Source organism: Grammomys surdaster, unplaced genomic scaffold (assembly GCF_004785775.1).
Source record: "Grammomys surdaster isolate TR1022 unplaced genomic scaffold, NIH_TR_1.0 146, whole genome shotgun sequence".
NCBI lineage: Eukaryota > Metazoa > Chordata > Mammalia > Rodentia > Muridae > Grammomys > Grammomys surdaster.
The window spans coordinates 10139593-10161556 of record NW_021604604.1 but is presented as its reverse complement, the minus strand read 5'-3'; the positions used below and the strand labels follow the sequence as shown (position 1 = coordinate 10161556).

At 43.6% G+C, this 21964-nt stretch overlaps 1 protein-coding gene across 2 annotated transcripts in view; it reads right to left on the bottom strand.

Annotated features, from left to right (window-relative positions):
- The window catches only part of Dclre1c (DNA cross-link repair 1C), a 31532-nt gene that overhangs the window by 2046 nt on the left and 7522 nt on the right, over positions 1–21964 (bottom strand). The window contains exons 5-14 of one of the 2 annotated variants that reach the window (XM_028764848.1): positions 19733–19788; positions 19134–19235; positions 18262–18334; positions 17871–18011; positions 15578–15679; positions 12748–12884; positions 12360–12414; positions 9302–9390; positions 5791–5885; positions 2504–3391 (exon numbers count right to left, since the gene is read on the bottom strand). In XM_028764848.1, the coding sequence (XP_028620681.1) occupies positions 2504–3391; positions 5791–5885; positions 9302–9390; positions 12360–12414; positions 12748–12884; positions 15578–15679; positions 17871–18011; positions 18262–18334; positions 19134–19235; positions 19733–19788 (1738 nt within the window). The remainder of the gene's footprint in view (positions 1–2503; positions 3392–5790; positions 5886–9301; positions 9391–12359; positions 12415–12747; positions 12885–15577; positions 15680–17870; positions 18012–18261; positions 18335–19133; positions 19236–19732; positions 19789–21964) is intronic. The other variant, XM_028764849.1, reaches the window with a different exon arrangement.

The following is a 21964-nucleotide window of genomic DNA, read 5'->3' as shown; positions in this document are numbered from 1 at the left end:
TGTCCTGCCATAGTCCCTCTTAGACTGTCACCTCATGTTAGCTATTTATACAGGTACGCACACATGTATGTGTGTGTGTGTGTACAAGTTTTTTGTTGTGATAAAAGTGATCAATTCAGCTGTAGCTTAGTTCCTCAAGTCACATGTCCTAAGTGTGTAGTGTCTTCAGCAACATGGTTCTTGGAAATAATCATGACAGGAACTTAAGAGCAGAGGCTGGAACCATGGAGGAGTGCTGCTTACTGGCTTGCTCCCAGACTCATGCTCAGCTAGGTTTTCTTAGATAGCCCAGGCCCATCTGCCTAGGAATGGTACTGCCCACAGTGAACTAATTAATTAGCAATTAAGAAAATCCCCACAGACATGCCACAGGCCAATTTGATGGAGCCAGCTCCTCAAATAAGGTTACTTTTTCCAGGTGACCCCAAGTTTGTCAAGTCATTTCGCATTTGGTTCTTCTCTGAAGTAAAAGTGGCTAGCCTTTAGGATTCTGTGATGTATCTTGGCATAACCTGTGTGCCTTAGTTTCATGCCTACCTCAAAGTATGGTCTCACAGATTAAAGCTTTATAAAGTGTTTTTTTGTTTTTGTTTTTTTGAAATCACAGAATAAACACCATATGTAAAGATTTCTTGTTGTTCTGTACTCAAAACCTAGGCTGATGATCAGTAGATTGATCTAAAGCTACTCTGTTCTTAACTCCTGACCTCTTGATCAGTAGATTGATCTAAAGCTACTCTGTTCTTAGCTCCTGACCTCTTCCACCCATTTTCCACGCCAGACTTAAGACCTAAAACATGAACATTACAATTATAAAATGTTAGAAGTACATTCAGAACAACGTTTACAGGCATTTGAATGCTTACCTTGGATCATGAAATATCCTAAAACTAAGGCAGGCTGACTGTGGCTCAGTTCAAAGTTTTGAGTATTAGTGAATAGACACAAATGCAGAGTTTTAAGTACATATATTCTAAGTCCTGTCACCCAGTAGGTTGGATCCAATAATTCTGGATCTAATTGTTGTGTAGCAGTTATGATCTGTGACATTCAGTTTTACTGTCAAATTTTAAGGCTCCTTTTAAACTTATTTTATGTGTTGTGCTTATGTCCTTTCCCTTGATTTGTAAAATGTCATGCTTATGAAAATGTTTATAAAGCTTTATTAATCCATATACATCAATACAAAAGCACTGTACTTTAAGGCAGTTTAACAGTTCAGAACTCGTATGTTAAACATTTTTAAGTATTTTCCTTCATATTCTAACTGTTGTAGTTTCAATGGTATCATTGCATTGGGAAGTTTTATTTCCTGAAACAAGCTCTTGCTTTGTTGCCCAGGCTTGACCTCCAACTCAAGTCCCTCCAGACTCAGCTTCTAGAACATAGCCTTGCCTAGTCTACTGGTAGCTTTTAAGATTTTTGTTTTGTCTGTCTGTCTGTATGTGCACCATATATGTGCATGGATCCCCTGGAATGGACTTAACAGAATTGTGAGCCACCATGTGGGTATAGGGAACCAAACCTGGTCCTCCACAAACCAACAAGTGCTCTAAACTGCCTAGCCATCTCTCTAGCCCTGCCCCCAGGTCTTTATTTGGTCCGCCCCCCATTCCCACCCACCACCCCCCAACCCCCACCCCCGTTCTCAGCTTACTATAATAGATCCCACCTTTATTCTTCTAGACTGCTTTTAGTGATTCAAGATACCGTCTGTCTTGGTGGAGGAACGGTCCTTGTATACTTGAAGAAATGTATGTATTCTGCTGTGAAGTAAAATACTCCTGTGTTTCAGATCCAATTACTGGTGGTTGTCAGTTCTTGTCTTACTGATTTCCTGTGTGTGCACTGGTTCTCTCAGAGAAGCATGTTAAGTGTTTTGTATTATGTGGTCTCTTCTGTGGAGGGCAGTACTGGGGACTGAACCTAGGGCTACATTCTAGGCAAGAACCTTACCATTGTATCTTCTTGGTGAGTTAGACATTTTGTCAGGGATGGTGTCTGCTCCTACTGTATCACTCTGGCTTTCTTTAACATATTTACATGGTCTGTCCTTTGACTTCAACTTTTACATCACTTGAGTCATGTTTTCTATAAATAGCACATAGTTGAGCTGTGTTTTTCCTAGACACTGTCGTTTTATAAATCTTTTTATATCATTTGCATTTAATGTGATAATATGTTTAGATTTAGTTCTCCCATCTCATGTAATGTCATGTTTTTGAGCCTGTTTGTCTTTTAGGTCATTTGAGCATTCTCTTAATATCTCATGTTGATCTTTCATTATACAGATGTGTCAGTCCGTGTAGGCTTAGTGGTTGATCTAACAAGTGTGTCTACCCTCCCAGCCACATCCAGAGCTGTGAATGTTGCCCAGTACTTTTATGTATATCATTGTGTTGCAGTATCAAAAGACTGGACAAGGATCCTTGCTAGAATGGGAGTTTTATTTCTTAAGTATCTAAGAGTGAACATTTTCTTTTTTCAACAACTATACTCTCACCTGTTGCCAATTTTCCATATAAGTACTGCAAATGCTCTGGCTTAGGAAGCTCAGCTTCTGGAGTTGAGGGGATTTCAAAATCGGAGGAGCTCTGAGAGTCTGCATGTGTGCTGGTGAGCAGTGTTTTCTCAGGTGGAGATTTCCTGCCGCTCCCAGTATCTGCGTCTCCAATACAAGGGACTCCATTTACTTCACCTCCACTTTTCAAATCACAGTAAGTCTCTTGTGGACAAAGTGCATCCTGTTGTATTTGAGAGGTAGAAGTACTCTCTTTGATTTGGGCTTTATAGGTGCCCTTGTTCAAGGAGGTGCTCTCCCCACCACCTTTCTCTTGGGACGATAACAAAAGAGTATCACACTGGCTGTCCCAGCCTTGACTTCCTTGGTCTGTTATATGGGTTGACTGAGATGAATTCTGGGAAGAGATATGGGTGGATTCTCCATCAGAGTCACTGCAGAGCTTTGGTGAGTCACTGAAAAACTTTGGTGACTGAGATCCCCCTGTCTCTATGGAGGAAGGTAAGTTTTCCAAACATTCATCTGTGATTTCATCTTTTCTTTTGAAGAATACTTCCCACTGTGGTATGTCCGCATCTAGATCAGCATTTTGCTGGGGGAGTGTCGTGGGGCCCAGAGCTCCCTGCAGTGAGGATGTAGTTTCTAGCTCTTCTTCACTGTCACTGTTGGATTCGTCACAGTCTATAAAGTTGGCCAAAGAAGGGCTCTGCATATTCTCTGCTTTGCAGCGTCCTGGGCTTTGTCTCAGTTCAGGCTGGTCTAATGGCAGTGCCTTCATTGAAAACACCTCAGGGTGAAGAGTTAGCTGGTACGGAACTTTGTGCCTTAAGGGTGTTGGTAGAGGGTCATCAAAGAGATCATCATCTTCCTCTGAAACAAACAAAACAGGCATGCACAGAAAAAGGAAGGGGGAATCTGCACTAGGATTTTAATCTTGGAATTGTATAAAACACAATCTTCAAAGAGGCTGCTATCTGTTGAGAATATGGGTCAGAACTTTTCAAACTTGAGTGACCACTAGATTTCACAGGGTGACATATTTTTTTAAAGGATCTTGTTTTTAATTATGTGTATGTGTATATCTGTGTATGAGTACATGCCCATGAATAAGGTGCCCAGGAAAGCTCACAGTGCTATATCCCTGGAGCTGGAGATCAAGGCAGTTGTGTGAATGCTGATGTAAGATGACCTGTTTGTGGACAATCCATAGAATATTTTAAGAACTAAAGGACATGAGGGCCTGGTTAACAAACTTGTAGAGAATGAGCTATAAACCCACAAGTCTAGTTCTAGACCCTCTGCTCTTGAGCCCTTGTTATGAATGAGCCACTGTTCCTGGATAAGTGTAGCCCCATTCCTCATCAAAAATGTCTCTCTACAGCAAAAGGAGACCATCACAGAAAGCTACAACTTGTCACAATACAGAAATCAACAGATACCTACATCACAGTTCCTGCAGCTATGGCTGTTGAACGGGGTGCACAAAGACTGTAAATGAGCCAAAATACCAAAAGTCTGCTGTGAATAGTCTCTTCCTAGAAACGGCTGTGTGAGCAGGATGGGATGGGAACATCAGATGGCATGTTAAACAACTACAGACAACTAATGGCTATGGAGAAGGATAATTAGCCTCTCCAGAGATGAGCCAGTCCCCGGAATTATCCAATGCAAAGTTGTCAGCCCTCAAACCATATCTACAAACTAAACCAAGTTTTCTTTCTGTGTATTTGTTCATAGGTGTGTATGTGTAGTAATAAGAGGCTATCAATCTGAGGGGCTATGGGAAGAACTGGAAAAGGGAAGGGAGAATGATGTAATTCTAATGAAAAGCAAGTTTTAAAAATAGTTTAAAACCCACTTAATAAAATCAATGACATGCATGGACTAAAATACACATACTGTTTCTATTATGTATTATAAAGTGTCTAGTAGAGATTTCCACTAGGTTGTTTAAATAATACCTATAAAGATGAAAAGTGATGTGAATTATCACTACATTACATATTAGTAAGGAATGATAAGCATAGGAGTCTAGAACAGGCAGAACCAAAGATAATAAATATGGAAAAGGAAAATCACAAGTAGAAATGAGCACTAATCAAATATTTAAACCAGTATTTCAATCCAAACAAAAATTTTAAAAAAAGACAAAACAGATTCGGTAGATGCCTAAAAGGAACAGATTTCCTTCTAAGGAAGAAGACTGCTGAGTCCAGTGTACCCCTGAGGAAGTTTGTGGAGTCATCAGGCAGGGCCTGCTGATACCTGTGGAGTCTTCATAAAGGAGTAGAGGCCTCCAGCTCTGGAGCACCCTCTCTCCACTCTTTGCATGCACAGAGGGAAGGCCATGTAAGCACAAGATGGTGGCCAACTACAAACCATGAAAACAACCTCACCGAAACCACATTACCAGTCTTTTGTTCTTAGACTCCCAGCCTCCAGAACTATAAGAAATATATTTGTTGGTCTAGAGGGGTGGCTCAGTGCTTAAGAGCACCTGCTCTTGGAGAAGACCCAGGTTTCATTCCTAGTACCTACATGGTAGCTTACAATCACTGTACCTCTAATTCCACAGCCAGATGCTTTCTGACCTTTGAGGGCCCAGGCATACATGTGTACAGACACACTTGGGAGCAAAAGGCGTGCACATAAAGATATCCAAGGTAATTTTAAATTAGAGTCTAAATTGAGTACAAATATAAAAGCAAAAGTGGAAGACAGGCCTGGTTCAAATCCCAGCCCTATCACTTCCTGCCAGACTTGGGGAGGGTGTGAGGGTATCTAAATTCCAGTGTTCTCTTTGGCAAAGCCAGATTGGAGTCACTTGCACGTCGGTTTACAGGTTAAGCTGTAATACCTGTAGAAGATGGAGCTTAAAAGTTGCCCTATATAAGTGTTCAATAAACAGCATCCTTCTCCAATGAGGATTCACTTAAGGCATTCCACCAAAGATGAAAATCTAAAGTTGTAACCACCAAGCTTGGCTGCTATAAGGCAACAAGGCTTTGTCCAGAATCTGAAGTTCTCATTTCTAGTCAGAGTTTATCTGTGTTCTTAACTACAAGTGAAAAAGCATTATAGGAGAGTAGGAATGGACAGAGAAGAGCTGCCTGTATATCCTCACTGCTCTGGCTGATCAGAGCCAAAGGCAGCCAAATCTCTCTTCAGCATCTGCTAATGTAGCAAAACTGCCCCAGGGTGACAACAGAGCCTGCCTCAGCCCATACCAGTCACGGGGCATACGTTAGGAAGCCCAGGACCATGCTTACCTGAGTCAAGATGGATTGTTCTTGCTCTCTTCAATTTTCCAAGTGGTTTGTACTTTGGTTCAGCATTTCGGGAAGATCGGCATAGAGGCTTTAAACTGACATAAATCAGAACATTTGAAAATTTTACTTTTCTACTTTGGGGAAAGCTGATAATAAAGCATAAGCATTACTTTTAGAGATGACAACAAAGCCAGAGAGAGGTCATGTGAGCATTTGTGGGAGACAGGCAATGCTTAATAAAGATCCTGCAGAACAGTAAAGTAGGCCACGGAAGCACTTCAAGACAGCACAGTAGATACCGACCTCGTATGTCTTGGCAGATTAAAGCCAAACTTGATTGATTGCTCTTACAACTTTATCCCAAGACAGGGTTAAGTAACCAGTGACACCTTCTAGCATCCAGAGAGTAGAGCCAGGTGCTTGTTCCCTACTAATGGCTCTCATTTCCGTCTTACAAGAATACCACAAACTTCATCTCCAAATTGCAGAGCCATAGGCTGAAGTCTAGGACACAGAAATAAGACCTGAAGGGTCTACCCTCACTGAGGGCCGGCTACATTACTTACTTTCCTCCTGCCAGGTTGCCAGAAGCCTTAAGGATCATAACCACCATAGCAGATGATGAGAGCCCTGAAGCTCACCCAGACTTCTTTCCATCTGTCATCCCTATTTCCATGTCTGTGATATTCCCTGGATCTGTCCCATCAGACACCTCAGGAATCTGCTGTTACTGTTTCCCTCTGGAGCCATCTCATGCATTCTCTTTGGGTAACTTTTGCAAAGTGTGGGTCACTCTCCACCTACCGATTCACCTGCCTACCACATACTGCCCTGTAGAAATGCAAGCTAGGAGAGTGTACATTTTAACCGGCATTCCAAATGATTCTAAGTATATTACCATTTAAATCTCCAAGAGAATCTTAAATCTCAGCTAGCAGATCAAGTTCTTAACTCATGCCTTGCTAGCCAGCATGGTGCTTGCTTTGGATTACCATGTTTTTCTAGCTTCTAACTTAGAAGTCTACTAAAACTGCTGTGAGCATGTACAAGTACCTCATTACCAAGGTAACCAGAGACATCACAGTCCCTGCACTAGGTCACACTTTAAAAAAGATTGTGGTTTTGTTTCTGTATCCATTCATGTGTCTATCACATGTTTGAGGGTGGGTAGTTCATGGAGGACAGAAGAGGGCATTGAGTCCTTGAGAGTTACAGCTGTTTGTACACCTCTGGATGTGGGTGCTGGGAGCCAAGCGTGGGTCCTCTGAAAGAGCTTTTAACCTCTGAGCCATCTCTCTAGCTCACCAGAATTGGCTGCTAACACTTCCTTCTTCCCCTCCTCCCGCTTCTCTCCTCCCACTCTCTTCTCCTCCCGCTCCCTGTCAGAACCTGTATCTCACTTTCCGGTTCTCCCTCAGTTCCTGCTGGAGCCCTGCTCTCAGCCTGGTTAGCATTCTTCATGCTTTCCTCGTGATTTTGTCCTTTGAGTTTCAGTTACTGTCCTCAGTGCCAACTCTAAATCTGTGCCTCCTACCTGTCTGGTCCCAAGAAATCCCTTTTCCCAAAGTCTGGAATGTAGACAAAAGCCAGCATTCCTTCGGAGGCTTGAGAAAATAGCTTCTACCTGCCAAAAGGAAGCCTTCTCCTGATGTCTGGCACTTCTGGCTCTTCCATTAAAATGCCTGGGAGCCTGTTAGCACAGCACTGAAAGGATAAAAATTCATAGAGAACCCCCCCCCCATCTGAATTAAGGTTGGCAGGTTCACAGGCCTAGGTTCCAGGAACTAGCTGGCCACCCTAAAGAATTAGCCAGGGGTCAAGTCAGCCAGGTCATTCTGACAAATGGCAGAACTAGTAATACAGGTTGGCCAAGCCACCCTGGGAAGTGACTGACCACGAGGTGAATGACTAGGCTAAGGTCACATTCCTGAAAAGAATGTATACAGGATGTTACTCACTCTCCAACCTGTTCTGTGACTAGTGGAATAATAGAAACTTTCTGTATACAGGATGTTACTCCCCACCCTGGTTTGTGACTGGCTGAATAATAGGTTGAAACTTACCAGCTATTGTAATATGAGTTACTGTTCCCCCTTTTTTTTTTTGGCTTCCACTTTCACACCCCTGGTTTGTGGTTTTCTCCTTTAAATACCCCTTCCTCCCGAGCCTGAGGGTCGACACTCCTCTGTCTGTGTACGGGACACGAGTCTCGACCCAGCGCAGAATATGAAATATACCTCTTGCTAATTGCAGCAAGAATCGGTGTCTCGTGGTCTTTGAGTGGACGTAATCTCTCGTGGGTTGAATGGGGGTCTCCCCTCTCTGTGGGGCCTTACAATCACAGGTTCCCTTCATTCCAGGTACCTGGTTCCTTTTAAAGCCCTAGAAATCCCCTCACCCCTGCCCCTTCTCCCTGCTTTCCCCAGAGACATAGTCCTGCCTGTTCAGAATAAACTTTTCCTTTTTACTTATGGAGTAGCATTTTGCTTTCTTCACTGCACCCATTTCATTTGAAAGAACAATATAAACCCCATTTGTCTCCATTTAAGAACCAGGCTTGATTTTGGAAAAAAGACCTTAAGGCACCAGCTCCAGGGACAGACTATAAAATCTAGAACAAGACCATAAAACCCCTCCCAAAGAACAGCCTAGGGATAACCACAAAAATGGGGAAATATCTTATCTCAGGATGGGTCATCTGTGCTGTGCAAACCTATCTCATCACATGGCTGAGCATTCATGACATGGGAATGCAGACCATTGACCACCTGTGCCCCCTCCAGCACCCACCAATGAAATTTTAAATTACCTTATCCTTCTAGGGAGGTCCCTGGGTTCCCTGTCTGTTCCTTTTCCATCTATCTGTCCAAGCATGGTGGTACAGTCTTCATCAATTTCAGGGAGATTCCTGGATGATATCCTTCATGGCCCTCCCATATGTGCCCCTCCAACCCATGAACACCCCCACACATGTGCCCCCCCATGAATATGAACACACACACACACTAAATGTAATGTAAAATATAAAAGTCAAATAAAGTGGTAACAGTAAAAGACAACTGTTGCATTGCCTGCTCTCCCAGTTCACAGATACCTTGACTGAGAACCTAAAGGCTCTCTGCCAGGTGCTTTTCATAGTTATCTGTACATTCCTGAGAACTTCCAACAAGTATGCATGAATGAATATTGCTAGTATTTGTTATATTTTTGATTCATTGATTCATTTGATTTATTGAATATTTGTTGATTTGCTGTTTAGTTTTGACTGGTTTTGAAGTGGTCTGGTCAAACTACAAGTAATTGGTGGACAGGATTCCACCCAGGACAAACTGACACTACCCACACATTCTGCCCACTAAAAATGATAGGAAGAAATGGAAATAAAGGGAAACTCAAAGAAATGTTACCACAGACACGGGTTCGAGAATCACAGGTTTTCAGGCCGAGCAGTCCCTTGCCTCCCAGCCAACACCACTGCTAGCAACATGAGTCCCCCACAGAAAGTACTCACACGTCCATGACCTTATCCACAGTGAGGCCGACTGGAATGACATTTGGATACGCATTCACTGGGCAGATGTAGCTCAAAAAATCTTTAATCTAGAAGGAATAAGGAATGCACCAGTTATCTGATGGGAAATGAGGCGTTAGTCTGTTCACAGTTCCCAACATACAGAACCTATCTCTGGGTGAATGAATGGAGACGTGCCATGCAGAAACAACGGCCTTTTCTACAGCGATGAGGAATAAATTATGTCTTTTGCAGGAAAATGAGAACATTCTGCTAGGCAAAATAAGGCGAACACGGCAAAAGTGCTGGGCTATGGTGGGGGGACTGAGAACTTGTACATTTGAACTTTGTTCAAGTTCCGGCTCCACAAAAAGACCTTGAGTTTCCGATAAACGGGATTTAAAGATTTTGTCTTTTTATAATATGACATCCATTCCTTTGTCCAAGGCCAGTTGCCTACATTTGCAAAGCTTCTTCCATGTGACTTAGAATACAGCTGACTAGTTGTGGGGCAGTGGACCGTGTTCCAGGACAGGAAGGTGGTCGGGAGTAGATGTAAACACCTACCATTCTCAATTATGAGAACTGCCAGGGTTCCTGAATCCACTCAGCCTTACCAGGTTTTCTGTCTGGTGGCATGGTCCACTCAGTCCTCCTTTTTGTGGCCATAATACACACAAGAAGACAAGGTCTTTAACTACACCTCTTTCCACATACTAATAATCATAGCCAAGGCAACTGCATTTTGGAGATAACTTGAGTTGTTCTAATGCCTATTCTTGTGGACTTAAATAGCACACAGTGATCACCACCCTGGGCAGACACTAACTTTTCCACCCCTTCCATCTTAGACTGCAGTCCCTAAGGTAAGCAACGAAGTGGACACAAGAGCACGTTACCTACAGAGCCCAGAGAGTAAGGGCGGGACTTGCAGTGAAGACTGTAGCCCAACGGCTCTCCTAGCAGGCGACAGAGAACAGCCTGCCCGTGCACAAGCCTGCCTGTGCATGTGTTTCTAGTGGCAGAGAGAGGGCCCTTATCGTAAGTCTGCAACACTGGATGCTAAAGTGAAAGCTGTTCTCACATAGGTGGATGCGGAGTAAGGGGCACACACAAGACTGAAATAGGAAGAACCCAAGCAAGGCTGCTAGCAGTGGCGGGTTGTGTGTACTCTGACTGAGACAATTGGTTGAACTGTTCTAAGACTGTGTGTGTGTGTCTGCATATGTGTATGTGTGTTTGTGTGTGTATATGTGTATGTGTGACTTGAAATACTACAAATACAAACTCATTTCTTAACAATTCTAAACAATCATAGTTTAAAATATTCACAAGTACCTTGATTATTTTTATTTTTATTATTTATTTATTTATTTATTTATTTGCCAAATAATGCTAAACAGAGGAATCCTGTCAGGATTCCTCTCAAGAGTTCTAGAACTCAGGCAAAGCTCACTTACTAGATCTTGGTAAACTGTGATCTCAGTCAGGGTCTAAGGCTCAGATTCTTCATTTACATATAAACACATAAAAAATCCTAGCTCCAGGACCTGGTACCCGGTGAAACATACAGTCATTATGCAGAACAAAGTTGATAATGACAATGCTTCCATCCCTTTTGATCAGGTGGTGGTCTAGACGTGCTTGCCCTCTCTGCACTCCCACTGCCCTCCGCCCTCCGGCTTTATGGTGCTGGAACAGTTGTCGCATGTTAAAAAACAAAACAAAACAAAACAAAACAAAACAAAACAAAACAACCCTTCCATCCCTCTGCAGAGGGGTGACTGGTGCACAGAGGAAGCAGCATCCCGGGATCTCCATTCTAACTGCACTTGAGTTAGAATGTTGAGGCACTTTTCACAATTCTTTATTGTGACCTTTAGGGAGACACATCAACAAAAACAACTACCTGTCTCACCAACCTCCTGCTGGACTTAGAGAAACCTGTGATTTCTAAGGAGGACTGACAGGAAGGCTGAGCCTGTGTCACAATGGCTCAGTACTCCTTAGAGATGACATCGACACAGACAGACAAGAGACAACCAATAGAGAAGAACCCTCTTTCCATCATCCAAGGTAACCTATCACCAACTACTTGCCTGAACAGCGTACATTCATATCCTCAAACCTTGTTGCAGTGATTTCTATAAGATGCCATCCACAATGACTGTGTGAACACTGAATCACTGTCCCCAGGGGGAACCAGGGTGGATGAAGTTACAGGGCATCTCTGGCAATATCACTTTTAGCCAATAGATGAATAGCCTTGTCTTTTCAAAATTACTCTTAAAATTAGTATACAAACTATTCTATATCGTCATGGCATTTTCGAAAAGTTGCGTTGTATTCATTTTCCTACCATCCTTCTATTTTGCCTGTGTACAAATACTTCTTCATCTTCCGCTGATTATTTGACACTCAACTCCCAGTGCTTAGCACCGTAACTCAAGTCTGAACCAACCTTATCTGGCATGTGTATTTTCCCTGTGCTCAGGAACTAGACAGGATGTTAACAGTATAACTACATGCTATTTTAAGTAGTGAAATCACACACACACAGACACACACAATTACTCACAGACTACATAAAGAATAGATGTTTATAATATGAATTAAAACAAGGACACAGAGTATCATCTCATTTGTAGGAGCTGACAATGTGCACGTCAAGGGATTGAACTTTCATCATCTACCCCACTCCAAAGGACTTTTGTAGCCCAATAAGACGTGACGCTGGGGCTCTGGGTTAATTGTAGCGAGCAGGCACACACAGAAATGTGGACTGCACAAATAAGAACCATTGTTAGAAAACAGTGAAAGGAAGGTTGGAGAGACAGCTCAGCTAGGAAAGGATGATACCTAGAACCATGTTGTAACCCCAGAGAGCCTAGCGTAACTGGTGAGCTCTGAGCCAATGAGAGAACCCATTGCAGACCAATGGGGTGGCCTTCCTGAGGATGACACCTGAGGCTGTCCTCTGGCCTCCACTCACACTCACCCCACATACATACATACACGTAGCCTGGCCCCTGAGTTAGGAGCTGACAGGAACTCTTACCTCACTGTAGGAAGAGTGAAAAGAGAAGCACGCTCTGTATGAGCTCTCTCCGGTCCTGAGGGGAAAGCACAATACAAAAGGACACTGAGCAAAACTAAATAGGGTCACAGGCTTGAACTTCAAAGTAGGCTGCTCCGGGAAGCTCAGTGGCTTCAGGGACTGCTGCTTAGACAGGAGTCAACTTCTTCAGCTGTGGAGACCCGCTATAGACACTCTAAAGAGCCCAAATCAAGGAGTTATTGCTATGGCGTGAGGGCCGCTGTGGGGGTGCCTCTACTGTACCAGATGCTCCCATTTCCTCTCCTTGGGCCTCTGCTGATCTGTGTATAAACCACACTCAGTTCAACACTTCACCTCTGGTGTCAGAAGACCAGGACTCTGTGCTTACCTCACGATCACGTTTGTTTTTCTGGTCCTCTCTCCAAACCACATGGTGGATGGCTTGATGCTGATTACGTGGAGTCCAGCTTTGGTTTTGGAAGTCATACCACAGGGTAATCTATTCCACTGAAAACATTCTTCTGCCTGAAAGCAAAACAAACAAAACAAATAAACAAACAAACCTTCATGCACATTTGTTTTAAATTGCAGCTACATATCTTCAACAAGGCTACTTGTAGACTGAATCTCAAAAGCAGTTGCAGATGAGGTTTTGGATGTGAAAACAAAGACACAAGAAAAGAAGTAGGTCATTCCATACGGAGAGCTCGCCTACAGCATGCCGGGCCTGGATGCTTCACCGCCCTCCATAAGAGGAAAGAGAACAGAACGCTGGAGAAGAGGGTGGTAGTGAGAGAATCCTCAGGCTCCTTGAGGAGACGCAGGGCTGAAAGATCGTGAGTTTGAACTTAGCCTAGACTACAGCAATCTAACCCTGTCAAGAGTGAAGACTCAAAAAAGAAAATAAAAAGCAAGCTACTCTTTGGGCTGAGTAAGGTGGCACATGAGTGGATGAAAAAATAAATAAAGAGGAAAGCAAACAAGACATCCCAGGTATGTTGCAGGAGACAGCTTACTGTAGATACGTGGGAGAGCAGAGCCAGAGGCAGGCACATCTTGGAGAGTCTCAGGCATGATCAGACTAAGCTAGGCCATGTGGGGGAGAGGGGAAGGGAATCGAGAGGGGAGAGAGCAGGAGAACCAGGTGCAGCAGCCAGGAGGCCCAAAGGGACAAGAAGAACAGGTAACCAAACTGGACCACACAGGGAAGAGCAGCCCACCCCTCTGGGCTGGAGAGCTGAGGGTAGGGGGTGGAGTATGCCAGCCAGGAGGGCCCTGAAACAGGTAGGATGCATGATGAACCTGGATGCCAGGTCCAATTTGATAATGTTAAACAGGCACCTCAGCCAGGGGTCCCAGACTTGAAATCCAATAGTGACTTGAGAAACAAAGGCAGGAGGATTGAAAGTTTGAGCCTGGCCTATGCTCCAATAGCTTGAACAGACCCAGATCTCTCAGTTTATACTTTATCTACTGGATGTGTAGGTTAAATACACATGCATGTTAGAATATGTAGTTTATCTATTACCAGGACTAGTTTCTAATGTGCAGCTGTATTAAAAAAAAGATTTTTTTATTTATATTTATGTGTGTGTGCCTATGTATACATATATGTGTGTTGGTGCCCAAGGAAACCTGAAGAGGGCACTGGATCCCTAGAGTTGGATTTATAGGCAGTTGTGAGCTGGGAAGCAAACCCAGGTCCTCTGAAAGAGCAACAAGAGCTCCTAACCACTGAGCCACCTGGCCCTTCTCAGGTGCAGCTCTCTTACAAAGGCGTCTGTCAGCACATTCCATGCTGTTGATGGATGAAGCGATGCTGCCATCCATAAGCTCGCATCGCTGAGGGGACTATGCTGAGGCAGCTTACATTTTAGGGGAACACTGTGACCAGGCTCACACTGGATTTGAAGGTGACTAGGTTAACTGTCTTAATTAAATGTCAAAGACACTAGGTGGGAAGAGGCTACCAATCAGAGGGAGGAGGGGGCAGAAGACATTGGGAGGAAATGCAATTAAAATACATTGTATATATACATGAAAATGTAGGGCAAAGGCATTATCAAAAGGGGAAAGAATGTTAAAGGCATTCACAATGGCAGTCTGGAAAACCCGAGAGTCTATGGTAGAATTACAAAGAAATTGCCAATGAGCAGCCAAGAGACTTGCAAATTGCACCAATATGGTAACTTCTTTGAAGTTGGAAGAAGGTTATGTCTAAGACATGTATTTTAAGAAAGAAGGAGAAAAATATAGTTTATAAACATGTACATTTTTTGAGAGTCTCAGCGACAAATAGTACCCCACTACGAAAACATTTGCTAAACGATAATCTGGACATAGCACAAACTGGCCTCCATGGTAATGCCTCCCTGTCCACAGCCCAGCACAGCTCTCAGACCTCAGAGAAGTTTCTCTGTGGAGTGGACAATGGTTAACAGAAGAACTCACAACGGGTCAGAGTGGAGACGTGGGAGTGGTGCTCAACTACACAGGAGATGTCAGTAGCGCATCTCCACCCCTGAAGCTAAGGATCATCGTGGAAGTGGGCACACAGAGACTGGGAGAGCCAGAGGCCTGGGGACGGGCCACACAGTGTCCTGTAGACATGAGTAAAGTGCTGCAACTGTGGTTCCCTGCACAGATCAAGCCAGTCAATATTTATTTAACACAGAGGGAGAAGTGTTCACGTGCCCCCACTCCAGAGACGCTGTGAATAGTCAATAGGCTTCTGGAAGAGCAAGTCAACTGTGCTCCAGTGGATGGCCCCACACCCAGAAATATATGGGGAGCACAAACTGAACTCTATGAGTTATTACAACCAACAAATAAAAATAACAGGCCGCATGCCGGTGGATCAGTAGGGAAATAGGGGTGGATCTGAGAGGATCTGGGGGAGGAGTAGAGGGTAAACATGACTAAAATTACATTGTGTGAAATTAATAATTTGCTTAAATTATAAGCTGGCAAGATTACTAACTTCACTATAAGTAAATTTTCATTCTCATGTGGAGAATCACTTTTATGTAGAAAATGTAAGAAGCTGTGGCTGTTACTCATGCTGAAGTACAGATCATGGGATACAGGTATGTAGAGCTGTATAACCTCCAACTAAAGGTCTAGGATCACAAAAAGGCTCGGAAGAGAATCTCTGAGCTGCCTTCTTCATGCCAGTCTCTCAGGTCCCGTAAGCGACATGACAGGAGTTTCCCCAGTACCTTTGGGTGGCGGCAGGCGTGGATCTGGGTGTTTCGATCCGTCGTGAGATGGTGCAGGATATCAGGCATGTTTTTAAACATGTCCAGCTTGTTCACATGAACCTGTGCATAACAGCAGAGGAAAGCACATTGTTTGAAATGCATTCCTAAGAATAAATAGTTCTGGGGATCATTAGTCAAGGGAATTGTCCAGAGTGAATAAATCTTCAATTTTCTCTTGCAGTCTAGTCCTGAACTATTTCAGTGCATGGTAATATTCTGCCAGGATGTCACTAGGAAAAGGACTCATCTCAAAGGGTGCATCTTGTTGTGTTAATACTGTCCTTCAAGAATCACTTGAATCATACTGATTATCGATGTCAAACTCAGTTCTAAACCCCAGGAATATATATATATATAGCAGAGAACAAGAAAGAAGCAATAAAGAATCTTCTACTGGGCTGGTGAGACAGCTCAGTAGGTAAAAAGAGGTGTGTAAGCCTGGGGATATGAATTCAATGCTCAGAACCCACATAAAGGAGGAAGGAGACAACTAACTATTATGAAGTTGTCCTCTCACCTCTACAAGTACTCTGGCGTGCTTGTCACCCCCAACAAAGTGCACCCCACTGTAATGGCATGCTACATGCCACACAGGACAGCAGGACCTGGATTGTCCTGTCTCATAAAGCTTCACTGGGCAGAGGAGAGAAAGAGGCAGGAAAAACAAACAAACAAACAAACAAACAAACAAAACCCCCTCAAACCTGGCTGCCCTTGAGAAGTTTACGGCTCATAACAATTTAAAGTATTAAAACCAATTATGTAAGCTTTACTAAAAGCTTGTCTTCTGGGTCTTTCAAAGTAGATGATATTAGCTTAAACTTATACTAGTATCATGAAATAAAATAGTAGCATTCTTTGTTAGTATGAAACCAACAAACACCCTGAAATCATGTCCAGTTGCTGTGCTGGCCGGGACGAGGCAGGATGCAGAAAGAACTCAGTACAACTACTCATTTACCACATGGCCATTCGGCTTCCAACTGACTTACTTATGACCAATAAGAAGGGAAGGAAGGGATGGGGGAGGGGGAGATGGAACAGCCAGTAAAGTCTGCCTTGCAAGCATAATGCAAAAAAAAAAAAAAAATTTCTGGCTATGGTGGCCTACACTTGTGATCCCAAGGGAGGAGGTGAGAGGTGGATCCCTGGGCCTCACTTGACAGCCAGGCTACCTGCTGAATTCCAGGGCACTGAGAAACTCTGTCTTAAAAGAAATTAACTTTTGGCCTCTAACACACATGCACAGTATATATATATATACATGCATGCATGACCACATACAGAGAAAATTTAAGCCAAGTATAGTGACAGGACTATAATCCCAGCACTCAGAGGGCTGAGGCAGGAAGATCACAGGATTGAGGTCAGTCTGGCTATAGAGTGAGTTTTCAGACCAGCCTGGGCCATGGGCCTGCTCCCCTCAGATAAAGAAGAAATGAAGAAGTAACAGTGACTGTGACTTCCTAGACTCTCTAAGGAATATAGGAAGGAAACAGAGTGAACCCCAAAAGAGAATCCTCATAGAAATGTCTGGAAAGATAGCTGCAGATTATCCCTGAGCTACCTTAGTAGTAAACATCACTGTTTTCTCTTGTGAATGCCTGATCTAGACCTGTCCCATCTCTGGCAAAGGGACATAAGGAAACTCTGGGATCAACATCAAATGCCTCTCCCTGAAGCGCTCTTCTGCCCCTGGCTTCTTTCCCCTGGGGCTCAGAGAGGTAGTTTCCACTCTTTAGACACCCCTAAAATTACACCACAAGTTTAGTGGAGGCAAATAGTTGCCACCTTTATAGATTACAGAGACGAGGTGTGAAAAAAGAATTTAAAAGACAGGTAATTCAGATAAGTGAATTTGTGTGTTTGTATATGTGTGATGTGTGAATATTATCACTACTGTGACTTTTTTAATTTTAAAGGACAATGCTGTCAATAACTGCATGTGATACATCCAGACATTACTTGGTTCAAATTTAGTTTTGATACTGGTCACAATCATTGTATTTATTTCATAACCCACACTTTGGAGAAAAAATACTTTGCCTCTGGGGCACTGAAGACTCTTCTGCCCTTCATGGGCTGTGACATCCTTTTGTGAGAACATGCACCTAAAAGAATGAGGAGAGTTCCAAGAGGCCAGCCTCTGCTGCAGCTGTATGTTAGCAAGCGGCTCCCACCTCTCCCTGGTTTCAGTGTTTTGGGGGAGGGGATAGAACAGGATGGGAAAAGCCTGGAAAGGGACTGGTACCTGGACACCCAGCTCCTCACTCAGGTTGGTGAATAAATACTCGTAGCCATAAGCTGCTTTACAGTTCAGCCACACGACGTGGTGCGGACTCCTCGTGACCCAGCTCCGAACCAGCTCCAAAATCCCTCTCAAGCACTCCTCCTAGACACCAACAAAATTTGATACTTTGGAGAAACTCATACCTTTTGCCTCTGTGACATCAGAAGTAATCACACCCAAGGGGACAACTACACCCTCCCAACAAGACAGGTGGCCACACCAGCTCACCACTCCAGGCAGACTCGTCACCCCAGGAATACTCATAGCCAGGCAGACCTGTCACCCCAGGCAGAGTCATCACCCCAGGCAGACCCGTCACCCCAGGAAGATCTGTCACTCTAGGGAAACATACACGACTCGGGATTTGGTAAAACCTTGGGTCACAGAAAGTGGTGTCTAAATACACACTTTGGATGTCTTTTACTCTGAAAAGAAAAAAAAATAGTGTTAGCCATTTCATGGGACATAATTGTGTATAAAATAATGTAGACTCTCAGGTATTTGAGCTCGTTCCATTCCACTTCAAACATTTTGTTCATCAACTTTACTGAAAAGCAGTGTCCATACAATAAAATACAATAAAAGGATTTTTGGATCCAAGAAAAAACTTGGTGGGTAAAGGCAACTTTTACCTTTCACCATGCTTGACGGCTGGAGTTAGATCCCCAGGGCCCATTTAGTGAAAGAAGAACCGACTCCCACAAATTATCCTCACCTATGCATGCGCGCGCGCGCACGCACACACACACACACATACACGCAAATAAAATGTAAAAATACTGACTTTTGCACGCCTGATCCAGTGACTTTTGCACGCCTGATCCAGTGACCTTTATCGATTTATGTCACCATCATTCCATTCCAATCAGTGTACAGAACACCGCATGACCTCATTTTAAAGAGGGGAATTTGCACTACTATTAAAACCTTTAAAAAAAAAAAAAAAAGACTGGGCCTCACTGTGTAGCCCTGGCTGTCCTAGAACTCAGGCTGGCCTTGAACACAGAGATCCATCCGCCTGCCTCTGTCTCCCAAGTGCTGGGATGAAAGGTGTGTACCACCACCGCCAGCTTTACTACAACTTTTACAATCAAGTTGAGTTTTAATCTGACAAACGCTTGGAATGATGGGGACAATGTGCACGCACACACAAACATGCATACACACCCTCACACATGTATTCAACTCAAGGTACACAGTCAAGAATTCTAGAAGGTGCTATACCTGCCCCCAGAGTGTAGAAGCTCCATTCTGGAAGTTTCTCCTTTTGCCAGTCTGAAGTCTCCTGTGTATAAGACAGTTCCATTACCGCCCTGAAATAAAAACCTGAAAAATAAGCACACCGCAATGACTTCCAAATTACAAAGTCCTAAGGAACCAAGCAAAGGCTAAAACCTCAGCAAAGGCCTCCTGCCCAACACATCCCTTACAGTGTGATGCTAAGTCCAAGTAATGCCACCTTTCCCCACGAGTAGCAAAAAGTAAATACAATCAAAGAAGATGAAATGGTAGGGCAGGTGAGCTCTAGGTGTGGCTGTAATGGTCGAGCACTTCAGATATACACTCAGATCATTCTACTCCAGGGAGAAATGCCTGGGAGAAGACAGCCCAAAGTCACAGGAGAAACACCACTTAAAGGCATTCACACTCCATATGGTCCTCATCTCAGCTCCCCAAGTTCGATTTTGAAATAAAATTAAAGGCACTGCCAGAAAAAGAGTATCTATCTCTGTACACGTACTACCTTTAAATCCTAAAAAGCTATTTCTACAAATATGGTATGTATATAATAGAAAGAAATGGAAACAGACAGGCCCCCTTACATAACTGATCCTGGGCAGTGACCAGCTGGTAAGAGAGTCACAACAACCTCTTCCTTCTAAAAAGAAAATAAAGAACAAAAAACAGGAACGGAAGTTATCATTAGGAGCTGGCTAAATTCACGATGTATAACAAGAACACACCTCTTTCTCATTCCCCCGTGGTCCAAACCCCAGAGTAAGGGGAACCCTTGTCCACTCCCTTAATAGAACTAGGACAGGATGCACTTCCAATTCTAGGTGTGCGCTCAGGAGAATGCTCACACAGACGTTTGTTCTCGATGCCCACTGCATGACTACTCACACCAGCCCCAAAGTAGAAACACTTCGAAATGTCCAGCAGCCAATAAATAGATAAACAGAGTGTGCTTTGTCCAAACCATGCTATACTCTTTGGCCATAAAGATAAATCCATACATGTATGCCACCCATATACATGGATGCCTCTTGAAAAACACGCAGAGAAAAAGTCGCGTGGTGCAGAATAATTCCACAGATAGGCAAGTCCAAAAAGACAAAAAGGAAACGCTAGTTACCAGGAGCTGGGGCTGGAGGGGTGGGAGTGCCTGTAAAAGGTCTGGGTTTCTGAGTGATGAAAACACTCTAAAATTGACTGTGGTGCTGAAGAGATAGCCCTGTGAATGTACTGAAGCCATCAGGGCTTCAAACGGGTGAACTGTGTGACGGTAAATACTGCAGGAGCACTAATACTGATTAAGGGAGTAGACGCAGCCTGGTCCCGGGTCACGTTGAACATGACATTGTCCCTTTAGGACAGAGCCTGCTGGGTACCACTGACTCTCCAGCCCTCCAAGAAGCGGACAGAGCTCTGTCTGCAACAGTTCACTGCTCAGTGATGATTCCTCACCCTCTGCCTCCACTACTCATCCTCCAGGCCCCTCTCAACAGGGGTCTCCTAGCTGGGGCAGGACACATACTGCACAAAAGCCAGGTCACAGGACAAGGCATGGAACCATTGGCACAGCAAGACCTCTCCCAAGAGCTTGCCTTACCACTCAAGGCTGGCCTTGGAGGAAGCATCTGCAGGTGACAAGGCCAATAAAACACCTCTCCCCAGTCACACTTTCGAAGATTCAGGCCTGCTCCCCGCCTGCCTGCCTGTCTGCCTGCCTACTTGCCCTTTCTCCATCCCTCCCCCCTCCCTCCCTCCCTCCCTCCCTCTCTCCCTGCTTCCCTCCCTCCCTCCCTCCATTCATGTTTCAAGTTTCATCCCTACTGCCTACTAAACCTGGCTCTACCAGGATGAAATTCTGAAGAATATTTGTGACCTTCTCCTAAGGAGAAACATCTAGAAGGCCATCTCTCTTCTGATCACGGTCACACGTGTGGGTCACCCAAGTCCCACACAGTGAAGCCACAGATAATGGTGCTATAACAGACTACAGAGCAAATGCTAACTCAGCTTCCAGAAGACAGAAAGACCCCTCTTAGCCTAGGGTGTCATTTCGATGGGGTTTTGCCTTGTTTTGTTTAAAATTGGTCTACAATCTTATTCACTATTAAAACAATACATTCAAAAAGTACTAGTACTAAATTTAAAGTTGAAAAATAAATTCTATTGACTTGGGCAGAGACTTTATTTATTAAAGGTTTATTTATTTAATGTCTGAATATCTGCATGTATACCTGTGTGCCTGAAGAGGGCCCTAGATCTTATAATACATGGTTGTGAGCTACCATGTGGTTGCTGGGAATTGAACTCGGGACCTCTGGAAGAGCAGCCTTAACCACTGAGCCATCTCTTCAGCTCAAGACTTTATTTTAAAACAAGGAAATTATTTAAGAAGAAGATAACCATTACACTTGAATTTGCTTCAAAAAATTAACTAACCACTCTTTATGTCTCAGATGTAAGAAACTTAATAAGTGTGACACTGATTTTGTATAGTATTAACAAATAACATTCTCATCATGAGCATGTAAAACTAAAAAACAAAAAAAAATGGCAAAAGATTAAAAAGAAATATACCATGTTTAATCTTTCTAATGTTGGAAATAATTATAACACTCTATGACTAACTGTCTCTATCCCCTGAAGCATTGGGGTTGAAATAGTAACCTCTGGGAGTTTAATTAAGACTGTTGACTGGTGACTAGTTCTTGAAATTAACTCCCCAGTGAACAGTGTTCTCTACTGTTTAGTTCCCCTCAACTGTTTCACTTCTCCTACTGTGTGAAGACCCAGGAAATGATAGCCTAAGAAGTCACAGTGAA